Here is a 13,111-nt window from a genome sequence, read left to right on the forward strand (position 1 = left end):
CTGTATAGCCCTGGCTGTCCTGGAACTCACTCTGTAGACCAGGCTGGCCTCGAACTCAGAAATCTACCTGCCTCTGCCTCCCGAGTGCTGGGATTATAGGCGTGCGCCACCACCACCCAGCTACCTGACTTCTTTTTAACTGGGAATTCTCATGCATTTTTATGCAGTCACTGGTATTTTTTCATTCTAGAGAAACATTCAACATGTAGTAGAATTTACAAAAAATATATTTTTGTGTGTATGAGTGTTTTGGCTGCATGTATGTCTGGACACCATGTGCCTCACTGGAGCCTGAGGGAACCAGAAGGGCGTCAAGTCCCATGTGTCTATTCTACTTGGAATCCTCTGGAAGAACAGTCAGTGCTCTTAGCCACTGAACCATTCATTTCCCCAACCCTAAGTTACTGGGTTTTTTTTGACTGCCTTAGGATTTAGTGAACATAGTTCTAACACTTATTTCCCATGACTCACAACTAAAACTCTTGTGCTAGAGGTATAGAAAACATGAGAGTATCACTCCAAACCCCATTATTATTGTTGTTGTTACTGTTATTATTTTTCTTTTTGGAAGTGAAGACACTGACAGTAGATGCCCTATCTAATACTCAAAACAGCAAATGCACATGAACTGTTCCTTCAAGAATGGATTAATTGCTGGGCCTCTTAGCACTTGTGATAGAAGGGTTGAGAGTTGGAGGCTGCGGAGACCAGCCATAAAATTGTGAAGCTTTTTTTCAAATTATAAAAAGGGAGGATTGGAGTGTGGCACAGTGGTGGAGCTGTTGCCCAGACCATGCAAAGCACTGGGTTCAGAGCTTGGTAAAGGGAGAATGATTGAGCTACGTGCCGTCATGCTGCATAGGTTGCGCCTTTGATTTCTGAGCTCTTTTTCTCAGAGCCTTCCCTTTGGGCCATGATGAGATAACTGTGGGAGTGACTGGGTGTCCTTCCAGGATATCTGCGAATGGATCTCCAGATAACCAGGGGCCCCACGCTGAAGTTGGGCAAGTTGTAATTTGTCAGGCAGGTTATCTGACGGCTCTTAACCCATCTCTTCTGGGTAGAATGTTCCATAACTACTCAGCCAGTTCTCACTACTTCACTGTGAGGGAGCAGTTGAATTTCTGACTTTCGGGCTGAAGGGAAGCAGGGGTCTCCCCAAGGGCTGAGGAGGGCGGTTGCTGAGGTTAATGCTGAGGGAAGGAGGGAAGGAGGTTTAAAGAAGAGGAAGGAGATGGCATGGCACGAGCATTAGAAGCTCGCTCTACATCTGTTAGGAGATGGGGTTTAATTCTGTGACTTTAGTCATCTGTGACTCTGGACACCACCCCTTAAGGTTTTTCAAATCCAGTGGTACTGTTCCACCAGACAGTTTGGGAACAAGATTTCTGACCAGACAGCAGGCAGTTTTCTTGATTCTTCATATGTTCCAAGAACGGCTGTTGTTTGCTGGAGCCATGAGTCAGAAGGATTTGGGGATTCCCTGGGCCTCGGTTTCAGTCACAGATGTGCTTTCCTAGGCCCGCCACCTCTTCCTCCTGCCCTGTTCAATAACTTCACCTTATTGTAGAGGATTTTAGTAAATTCACTGTCCTACTTAAGGCTCAGCCAGAGCCAGTCACTGGGGTGGCTTTATATTCGTGTGTCCTCTTGCTTCCTCTGTTGAGAGGTACCAGGTAAGCACAGGAGACGCTGGGGTAGGGAAGGCTGAGTCCTGCCACAATGTGGTGAGGGGCACCAGAGGCCAGCCTGCCGTCCTTCCAGCACACAGCCCTGCCTTGCCTATCTTTGGGGCTAAGGGGAGCAGAGGAAGACATTTAGGTGAGATAGCAATAAGCTGGGAGATTTATAGCCCTTTCCCTTCACATCAGGAAAGTAGATGAGAAGTTAATACTACTACAAGACAGAATATTACAGAGGAAATTATTTCCAAAGCAGTATGTACTCTTTAAAAATGAAAAGTCTTAAAGTGAACTTTAAAAACAAAACAAAACAATAACAACAACAACAACAACAACAACAACAACAAAAAAAACAACTAGGAGCTGGAGAGGTGTTGAGCATTTTACTGGCACAGGCTGCTCTTCCATAGGGGTCTTTCTTGATCCTCAGCACATGTGAAGTTACTTCTAGGAGAGCTGACACCCTCTCCTGGCCTGTGCAGGCATTGCATGCTCACGGTGCACATACATACATACATACATACATAAGTTAAACACACATACATAAAAAATATGTACATCTTTAAAATCATTGCAGGAGGGCACTGTAGCAGGGTTTGCATAGCAAGCCTTTGTATAACGCTGTCTGCTCCTGAGATCCAGCTTTGAGCCTTTCACATAGCCCAGAGGTACCTGTTTAGCATCAGAGAAAGGACCTTTTAGAGCACTCACTGGTAACACGCTGTCATCTGAGGCCCCAGTTAACTTTCTTTTTAATTCTGACCTCCACCTGTCTGCATGGTTCCTTCCCAGCACAGTGCTCTGTGTGTGCAGTCACTTTAGGTCATTGCTTGTGGCTGGAGAAGATTGCAGGCCGTTGTGCTGGGTTGCTGCTCTGGGATATAATTAGGGCATCCTCCCAGACTGGGTGTTTGTAAGAAACTGTCATCCCCACACATTATCAGGGCTTCTTTCACTCCATGAGAAACGGGAGTTGGGGGTTGGGATGAGATAGGTACAAACAGTCCCTTGTGACTGATCACTCCTCACGGGGCTTGCTGCAGGGGTCACAGGGTCCCTTCCCTGCCTGGAAACTTCTGCTCATCTTTCAAGTCCCAGTTAAGATGTCTGCACACTGCACTAAGTTATTCCGGTTCCTCGGGACTACTTCTGAGGCCCTTTCTCCTCATTCTGCAACATTGTAACTAACAGAACAGAACTTTCACCTACTAGAACTACATCTCTTGCTTTGTGTGTCTCTGCAGGGTGTAGAATCTTATATCCTTGGGTCTGGCACATAAAAAGTCAGTATTTCCTGGAAATAAGTGGATTTTCCGTTGGTCACCCTGAGGCTTAAGTGTTAAAAGCACAGGAAACTATAGACCAACTTATTTATGGGCTTGAATAAGTTTAAGTGATATCAATAATATTCAAGATGCCTTTGTATTCGAAGACAAGTATTTTATAGTTGCCTAAAATAATTTTTATCATAGCACATTAATTAGTTTTGAATCTTTGCGTTTTCTTAATTTATGACAGGTATATGAACTTCTGCTTTTCTGAAGGAGGTGAGATGTAACTGTTAACACACTATCCAGGGTGTAAGCTCTTAAGAATCCTTAAGTGTGCCTCTTCTAGTTGTGAGCTTTCAGATATTATTCTCTCCATGACAAAGGTAGGATGCTTTGTTGAGATTAATAGATACCCATTGTGCATATGCATTGCTTGTACTTGGGAAGGATGATATATTCTGCATGTAAATGTTGATGTTTGGGCTAAAGTCCAGCCCAAGGAATCCCAACAAGCTGTGTAAAGCTCACAGCACCACATAGCAGAGGTTAAATGAAGGGAGACTGCTCCAGGAAAACAGTAACTCACTGTTTAGCTTTAAGGAGATGCCAATTACGGCGGGTGGTGGGAGGTGATCGGGGTTAGGATGGAAATGAGAGTATTTAGAAACATGGAATTGTTGCTGTGGCCATAGGAAGCAGGAGCTTTCTCCCGGAAGAGTGTCACTCTTCTTCCCACTTGGACTGAGAAAGAACAGTTTACAACAGTAAACTTTCTGTGAGAACAAGTGTGGCGTGGGTAATTAGATTTCCAAAGGGGGAGGAGGAAAATACAGTCAGGATGCCGAGGGCCCTGTAAAATGTCTTTATGGACAATTAGTTCTCAAATTTAGATTTTTAAAGGGAGGTAAATACAGTCAGGATGCAGAGGAAAAGAAATGCTGAAGGTTCCTATAAAACATCTTTATGGACAATTAGTTCTTGGATGTTTGTTTTCTGCTTTGTATAATATGCAAATAAGATGCGTGCCCTATGCTTTGTCACTGTGTTTGCCCAGAGTCTGATTTAAAGCAAAGCAAAGCAAAACAAAACCAACAGCAACAAAGCCAAACTTAGTTTAAGTTTCTCTTAGTATAGCTGTACCTACCCACAGCAGTCGTTTAACTCTGAAAATACAGTTGACCCTGGTCTCTGCTAGAAGAGCTTGTGTTGTTCAGGGGACATAGGAGCCCTGTCACTTTTACTGCTGCTGCTGTTGCTGCTGCCATTGCTGCTCAGTCAGCGATAGAGAGCTGTTTTGGTGGGTCTCTGCAAGCTGATAATGATACAGTGTTTTTTTTAAGTTTTATCCTTGGGGATGCAGAGAAACAAATTGCCCCTCAACCGGTTCCATGCCACCCCATTGTTCTCCCACTGTTATCGATACACAGACCCTGCTTTTCCTTTCATTTTCCAAGAGCCAGTCTTTCCTGTTGCTTCCTGCTGTGGGGTAGCAAAGGCTTAGGGCTGAGCCTTTGTCCCGGCTGAGGCCGTGCCAGTGAGCTGGCTTCACTTCACACAGTCTCCACTTCACACAGACAAGATGCAATGGGTTTTCTGGAGTGTGTGCTGGAAGTTCATTTTTTGGGAGGGACTCTTCCTTTGGATTGCCAACTCCCGTGTGTTCGGAGCTGTTGTACAGGAGGGACTGCCTGTTTGTAGTTATCTGGAACTAACTATCAAGTGAAAAATACCTTTTAAAAAACACTTAGGCCTGGCCTGTTGTCACTCCTTTAATCCCAGTATTCCAGAGGCAGAGCTCTGTGAGTTTAAGGTCAGCCTGGTGTAGATAAGGAGTTGCAGGCCATGAAGGACTGTACCAAGTGACCATGTCTCAAAAGCAAAACAAGACAAAACAAAAACAAAAGCAAAAAATACCCCCGCTTAATGTTTAATTTTCCGTATGGGCTGTAGAGCTAATTTTAAAACAATAACACTAACTTGCTTCCGAATGATGTCTTGTGAGGAAAGTTGTTCATCGTGTCACCCAGTCACATCTAGTTCAGCAAGCAGTTGAATGATAAGTGGATTTGGGAATACATTGGTTTTTTTCTTATTTCCTGTTTGGAACTTGAATATCGGTCGATGCATTAAACACTTCAAGAATGGTTCCCTACTCCTTGTTTTATGAAAGTTACGTTGTGAAAGTGCATCTTTTCAAAATAGATGTGTTATGTTCAACCAAGCACAGAGCAGGTGTGTGGCAGTCCGCTCGCCCCACTGTCTGGGTAGCCTAGGGAGTTTGGGGTGGATTGAGAATGACAGGATCCCCGAGTAGATAAGATGGCGGTGGATAAGTTATCTTCGGATAGTAACTGAAAGAGATGAAGCATGGTGAAGAGCTAGAAAGTCTCTGTGAGGTGAGCCACACGTAGATCTAGGCCGTGAGATAGCAGTGAGAGACAAGAGAGACAGCCCAGGCCCAGCATCCAGACAGGGCACCAGGCCCAGGCCCAGGCCCAGGCCCAGGCCCAGCACCCAGACAGGGCACCAGGCCCAGGCCCAGCACCCAGACAGGGCACCAGCCGCATTGTTGTTGTTTCAGGCCTGGGAAGAAGGCTGTGGTAACTTTTTGGAGGTGAACGTTCTGAAGATGGGGCCTTCCGGGCAGGCTCCTGGATCTGCACAGAGTGATACCTAACTGAGCAATGGGAGGGTCTGGATGGAGAGTCTGTCGTGTTCAAACTCTGGGCTTCAGCTTCCACCGCCTGCAGCACAGGCAAGGTCTGAAGGCTCTGAGCCTTGGTGGGGACCTGTTATCTCATTTCTCACCTTGTTTAATGTCTTCTGTGTCCTTTCCTCCATTGACTTTTTTTGGGGGGGGGATGTATGTGGAATTTTGGAGTTTTAGCCTTAAACTTAACATTGGAATTATTTATTCAGCTGTCTTTCTGTCCATCCATCAATCTGCTGTCTGTCTGTCTTTCCTCCCTCCCTTCCTTCCTTTCATCTATCCATCATGCATAATTTGTAAGTATATACATGCCACAGCACCACATGGAGGTCTGAGAGGCCACTTGTGACTGACTTCCCAGGGTCCTCATGTCTGACAAGTCTCCTTTTGTGCAGATGGCCCTCTCTACCCTTAGCATGACACATAAACATTATCCTGAGTCTGTTGATTTAAAAATTAGTATATATTTGCTGTCAAATCTTACCCAAACATCTTCCCCCTTGCCCCTCTGTCCAGCACAGTTTTATGTTGAATTCTCCGTTGTGGTAAAGTAAGCTGCTAACTTCCTCTCAGTGTTCATTGAGCACATGGAGTTAGTTACTCAACGGCTCCCCTGGAGCATCTGGGAAGGGATGATGTCAGCATCCTTGAGGCTTTGAGTCATTTCATGGGCAGAACGATCTGCTGGCAAGATCCATTTTAGGTATCAGACAGTGAATCACAGTTTGTCATCTTACAGAGCGACAGAATTCTCCAGAATTCTCAGTGGCTGACGGGTGTCTGCATATAATCACTTAAGTCAGATATGATGGGGTAAGTGGCAGTTGGGTGATCATGGTGCTAGGAATGGCTCCCTCAGGAGGGATCTGTGTCCTCAAAGAGCTTCTAGGATAAGAAGACAACCCCAGGCACGTCTCGAGTCTGTCTAGATAAGATAGCTGTCAACACAACAGAGGATGTAGCCTGATAATGACAATGGAGAGAGCTTAGACCTGAGCTCTCCTGCCTCCTGGCTCTTGGAGCTCTGCTTGGAGAGGTGACCTGAGGGGAGACTGGGTGCTCAGATCCTCACTGGGGGTCATATTTGCTGCCACCACCCTCCCTCTGCAGCTGCAAACCCTGTAGGAGGCTTGGGCCTCAGGGGGGATGAATAAGATCAGATTTAGGAGTTTAAGAGATCTGGGAGGCAGCTCTGCGGAGGTGGAGAGCTCAGGAGAGCAGCTGGTTGGCTCAACACCCCAGTGCCGAAGTACATACAGTACCTCACTTGCATATCGGGTTCAGCGTTCCAGCATTATTAACTTGCTTCTCCAGAGATGAAAAGCGATGAACTAAATGCAGTAAGTGTTTAAAAATAATAGACCCAAAGGTCGCGTGCCTACATTCTTTCTTAGTTGTGACCACAGGCAGGACTCTTTTTCAGCTCATGACTGTAAGGAGGCCAAGTTCAGTCAGCTTCATTATCTTCTAGGCCTGTGATACTGTGCCCTTCATGCGCAATTGAGTAGTGAAGAGAATGATATAGTCACGTGGGGCCAGGGTTCTGGTTGTTCCTGGGAAGCCAACAGCGCTGTCTGCCCCTAAGTGAACAATGTCATTTTGATGGGGAAAGGGGCAGGTTTTCCTTCCTTCCTTCCTTCCTTCCTTCCTTCCTTCCTTCCTTCCTTCCTTCCTTCCTTCCTTCCTTCCTTACTTTTTATTGAGATAGGGTATCACTGTGTGTCCCTTGCTGTCCTGGAACTCTGTAGACAAGGCTGGCCTCTGGAACTCAGAGATCCACCTGCCTCTGATGGAATCAAAGGTGTGTGTCAAGACCGCTTAGCTCAGGATGGCAGGTTTTATCTTCAAGGGAGGGGGTGTTCTTCGTATGTCTCTAAAGTTTGCAGCAGGTAGAGTACTGTTATGGGGCAACCCTTCACAGAGACAGGATTTTCTGTAACTTTGCAGTTCCATTGCACATAACAATGAAAAGCGTTTTATTAACTTCTAGTGACAGATTGCCAAAACTTCGAGGTGAGAGTTCCTACCTTTCACTGGTGTGGCTTCTGTAATTGTTCTTATTTGCATGGTAGCCTTCCTCGTGTGTGTATGCGCATGCGTGTGCGTGATTTATTTACCTTCCTGTATGTGTATGGGTGCGTGTCAGGTGCCTACAGAGGTCAGAAGAAGGCACTGAGTAGCTTCCTAGAACTGAAGTTACAGATGGTTGTGAGCTGCCGTGTAGGGGCTAGGAACTAAATCTTGGTCTTCTGCAAGACCGTTGGGCATTCTCAATTGCTGAGCCATCTCTGTAGCCCTAATGTACATACATATATTATATTATATATGATATGTTATATACTATATATTATATATTAACTGTGTGTTTGGGTGTTAACTAATATCACATATTATATATTAATTATGTGTTTGGGTATTTTGCCTCTGTGTATCCCTGTGCACCATGTGGGTGCCCGGTGTCAAGGGAAGCAAAGGTATCAGATTCCTTGGAACTAGAGTTACAGCCGGTTAAGCCAGTGCTTGTAACTGCTTGGCCATTGCTCCAGCCCTGTTCTCCATCCCCCCCACCCCCCTTTATTGATATGCTTGGAAGGCAGGGGCTTTATCTGCTGTGTTGTGGAACACCTAGCCTTTCTTCTCATCTGTGTCTCTCGTTTCTGTTGGGTAGTGCATCACCATAAGGCAGCCTTAATAAAAGGTAGGTGGTTATGCTTCTCTACCTGTAGATCAGTAAGATCTTCCCTCTAAATATATCTACATGTATTCCAAGGAGAAACAAGTGTGCCATGAACAGCAGCCCTGGCGCTCGGACTTTGGATCCTGTACCTTGTTTTACTGCCGGCTGTGAGCTTTTGCTTCTTCATGCACAGAATTAACAACCTGCGGCTGATCTACTGTTTAGAGCTTTGCAAAATAATAATCACAGTGTTTCTTTACTCCATTTTGTTTTGCTCTCTCTCTCTCTCTCTCTCTCTCTCTCTCTCTCTCTCTCTCTCTCTGTGTGTGTGTGTGTGTGTGTGGGGCTCTGCTGAAATAGTACATGAATATCTTTTTTTGTGAAGAGAATGTTGCAACAAAACTATTTTTTGAGCGAGCCTGGGTCTCTTTTGGTAGCCCTGGTGCCTGTAGAACTTACTCTGCAAACCAGGCTAGCCTGGCCTCAGAGAGGTCTGCCTGCCTTTGCCTCCCAAGTGAAGGTATTGAAGCTGTGCAGAACCACACCAGGCCCAGAGCTGAATATACACAGAATGCTCCAGGAACCACATCACCCTAGTCTCCTGGGAAACCTTAGAGAGTGTAAAGTGTATTAGGACCTATGCAGAAGTACCTGCCAGGTTCTTCTGCAAGGTAAATTAACAGGGTGTTTCCTTAGAGTCGGTATCAGTTAAAAACTTGTTACATGCATCTAAGGTATGCAAACTGCCTCTGAATGGTGAAAGAGACTTTATGATGCATAACAAGAATTTAACTTTCTTTATTGAGTGTAGTTACCCTCAGAGGAGAGTGATCGGGCAGTATTTTTCAAGGCTGATTTAAGTTTTGTGAAGGTGGGGGTGGGGTGGGGCTAACACAGATAATCCCTGGGTTCAGCCCCAGGAAAACAGCTGATAGAATCATTGTTGTCTTCTGGTGGGGCGCCAGATAATGTCAGTTTGTGTTGTAAGCCTGTGTGTGTTTGGGGACCAAGTCCCCGTCATCCAGCTTGTTGTTGTAGTGTGTTTTAGGTTAAGGGGGAGGTAGGAAGAGTGGAAACCTTGGAAGAGTTAGCCGAGTGGTTCTTATTATGAGAAAGCCTCTCGCACATTCTTTTCATATACGTGGAACTATGGGGGAGTAGTCTCTTGTTTGGAAACAACATTTATTTTGTCTACAAAACATGAAGCTGTCTTTCTGTAAACAACATTGGGAGAGATACAGTTTAATGGCAAACTAATGTACTGTTAGAATGCAGTGATTTTTTTTTTTCCTAAAGCCAATGTGTTAAAAAAAAAAAGTTCCCAAGCTTTTGGAATGGAAACAAAGGACAGAAGACAAATGTAAGCCAGGCAGAACCATTCCCAATGTTTTAAAGTCATGTGACAGAAGCTGCCGATCCCGTTCCTTCACTCCTATCCACTTGTGACACAAACATATGTCCCTATTTCGTAAGGCAAGGTGGCTGGAAGCTGTGAGTCTTGTAAGTTGTTTCCGTTTGTATGGTCAAGGCAGAACAGCAGAGAGCCTCTACATCAGTGAGCCAGAGCCCAGTCGATGGATTTCTTTCTTCTCTGACTACAAGGAGAGATTCGTGAAACTCCCCTGTAGTCTCCAAAGGAGAATTAAAACTTTGAGCATTAATTCTAGAGGGAGCTGGTGACATCTTTGAGAAAGAGGCATACACGGAGCGAGCAGTCAGGGGTGATAAATGGGTAGTCAGCTGTTCGCAGGCAGCCCCGTGGGCCCTGGGTTGCCATGGGAGCGTGAATGGCATTCAGCTTTCCCGATTGACTAACCTAGTTTAGTGGCAAGGCTTGTGAGCTCTGAGCTCTGGCCTGGGAGAAGGCTCTTCAGGTGGACCTTACCACAGCATGCTGCCCCATGTCTCCAGCCCAGCTTGGGCCTTTGTGTGGCTTGAGGCCTTCCTCATCTCCCCCCCCCCATCCCCAGCCCCCTTTGGCTGCTTCCTTCGATAGTGGTCAGGAAGGAAAAGAGAGGACCCCCGCCCCCATGCCTACAGAGTTGGGTTTTCTCAGTACTTTAACTCCTCTGTGACACATTCCATCCCCCAAGGAGAAGCCTTTGAGTTAATGCACCCAGACAGGCCCAGCGTGGGGCTGACTTAATCACCATACTCTGACGGGGTGAGGAATTGGAACTGAATTTTAGGATTTTCACCACCTCTCTGAAAGTGAGCACACCCTGTGCGTTATAGGTTTCCAGAGGTTCATTCAGCTTTTTTATTTTTTACCTAGGTTCCTGTGGGGAGTTCTGTCAGTGAGAGCATGTGGGTTGTAGTCCAGCTCGCTGGCTTGTGTTTATTCTGCAGTTCCGTGCTTTGTGGCTTTGTGCGTTCGAGCATGAGTGCTCTCTCAAGGATCCTGGCAGCGCCTGACTTGTCTTCTGCCCCTGTTTCTGTTCCTACCACCCTATAGCTTGGAAACTTTTTACATATTGGTGTTATGAAAAATGTCAACACATTAAATTGTATCTGTCCAGATGTTGTTTAAACACAGGGCAGCTCCAGGTTCTGAAGACGTTATTTTCTCTTTGTTTCCGTAGAGAGAGACTATTTCTCTCCTCACTGAAGTTTGATGTGTTTTTCCCCTTCTTTTGGGAATGGAGATGATTTTTTTCCCATAATACTTTTATTGATCACTTGAGAACCTTGAACTGTGAACCCAGAGTGCACTGACCTGTGCAATTTAGCCCAGAACCTTCTAGTCTCCCAGGTCTAATCCCTGCCTCTGTGACCTGCCTCTCAAAAAGATGAAAAAAAGGAAGAAAACATCCATTTTCTGTTGCTTGTATATTCACTGGAGCTTGACTGTCCCCCCCACCTCCACCCTGCCCCAAAGTGTTCTATGTCCCCCTTTCTCAACCACGAGTCTGTGATCATCAATACCAAGGTAAAAGTGGCCTCCATGCCCTTTACAGTCAGCAGGAACAAGGGTCATGACCTTTTACATGGGTTCAGGAGGCAGTGAGGACCACGGACTTGATGTTCCCCTGTAGAGGTTTTTTCCTCTGTGTTCTGTTGAGTCTCCAGGATGCAGAGTGTCATGACGCCAGTTGTGGTTACTGAGTGTTCTCCCTGTCTGTGGATGTCTATCGGCACGTCTGTGGAACCACTGGATGTTTGTGGTCATCAGTCTTGCAGGTGGGGCCATATGTAACACTTCAACCCATGTGCTTTTTAAAATTTTGTAAATTTTATTTTTTATGAAAGAATTAGTCCAGCGATTTTGAGGCTTCACATCTCTTCCTCTGCTGATGAGGAGCTCGGGGTTGGAGTGGAAACCCTAGGAACCCGTAGGCTCAGCTCACCAGCCAGGAGTCTTAGCAAGCTCCCTTTTCGGTATATTATGGATACTTAGGAGCAAGGATATTTATATGGCCTATCCATGAAATGAATTTACATGCATGAGTCTTTTATATATGAGAAATGACTTGTGAGCCCAGAGGTTACTGTGCGATCTGACCTCAAGTTTGTAAAATTTAACAAGGATCTAAAGAAGGATTGTATGCAGCTCAGTGTTTGGAGAATGGAAGAGCGCCCGCTTAGGCCCCTCTTAAGTAGCTTCCTGTAAGGGCTTTGTGGAATCAGTCGAACCAGTCATGCGTTCTGTGGTTCCGAGATTGTTCAACTGGCAGGGATAATACCTGGGTTGCCTTGCACCTCCTCAAAACGAAGGAATTAAGAGTGATTAGCAGCTAGCATACCTTAGTCATCACTGCCCGGTGTAACTTAGCCCAGCGACTGAGCCCAGCGACTGGGAGCGAAAGGCTTCATCACCAGGCTTGGATTTCCAGGGCTTTGTGAGACAGTCAGTCTTTGAGCCTCATTTTTTCCCCCCAACTTGAAAAATGGGTCTTTAAAGAAATTCTACTTTGTCAGGTCTGATTGAAAACAAGACAGAGACGGGGTGGGGGGGACGGGGGTGGGGTGGGGAGAGAGAGAAGAGAGAGAGAGCAAGAGCGCATGCGCCCAGACAGTGCAGACTGAGGAACAGCATGGTGGGTGGGGCAGCTTGTCCTCTCCACCGTCCGTCCTCACCCAGGAGCTTGCAGTCTCTTCCTCCATGAGGTCTTCCTGTGTAGACCCTGAGCTCTGTACTCTGCCTCGACAAGGCCTTTGCCCTACTCTTAAACACACAGGAGGGTGTGTTAATTCAGAGTGCCGTCGCCCCTCAGCACGGCTTTTTGGATATCAACGTGGTGTTACTCTGAGTGTGCAAGAGTGTGAAAATCTGTTGCTTCTCCCGTGGGAGGTTAGTTGCCTTTAATTAAAGCTGTAGTTAACTTGTAATTATTTAGCGGTAATTACAGAGTGAGAATCAATAAGAGACCTTTGCTGGCTTCTGCGTTTGGGGGGGGGGAGATCCCCCCATTCAGAAGGCTGGTGACATGGCTTAGCAGGTAAGGTGATTGCCGAGCCAGCCTAGCAACCAGAGTTTGATTCCCAGAGCCCAGATCACACGTGATGCAGCAGTTAAGCCTCCACATCATGTGTGCACTCGTGGACCGGTCAGGCTCTGCAAAGCTCTGCCCCTCACGTGCGCTGTAACTGTGGGCCCCCACCATGTGCACATCTGAGTGCCTGTCTTTCCCTACCTTGCGCAGTGCTTGGTTTAAGGCAGCCAGCAACAGCTCCACCCACCCTGTGGACGGTGCCACCGCTTTGCTTTGAAATTTACCTTGCTCTAGATTTCAAAAAGACTTAAACAATTTCGGGGGTGGGGTGGGGAGGG

General features: G+C 46.2%; 1 protein-coding gene across 7 annotated transcripts in view; it reads left to right on the forward strand.

Moving 5' to 3' along the window:
- Aff1 (AF4/FMR2 family member 1) overlaps positions 1 to 13,111 on the forward strand; it is a 161,771-nt gene that overhangs the window by 77,736 nt on the left and 70,924 nt on the right. Inside the window, exon 1 of one of the 7 annotated variants that reach the window (XM_029544936.1) lies at positions 6,897 to 7,003. The exons of 5 other annotated variants lie outside the window; for them this stretch is intronic. In XM_029544936.1, coding sequence (XP_029400796.1) covers positions 6,999 to 7,003 — 5 coding nt within the window. In that variant the 5' untranslated portion in view covers positions 6,897 to 6,998. Of the gene's footprint in view, positions 1 to 6,896; positions 7,004 to 10,986; positions 11,521 to 13,111 lie in introns of those variants that run through there. One more of the 7 variants, XM_029544933.1, reaches the window with a different exon arrangement.

Source organism: Mus pahari, chromosome 13 (genome assembly GCF_900095145.1).
Source record: "Mus pahari chromosome 13, PAHARI_EIJ_v1.1, whole genome shotgun sequence".
Lineage (NCBI taxonomy): Eukaryota > Metazoa > Chordata > Mammalia > Rodentia > Muridae > Mus > Mus pahari.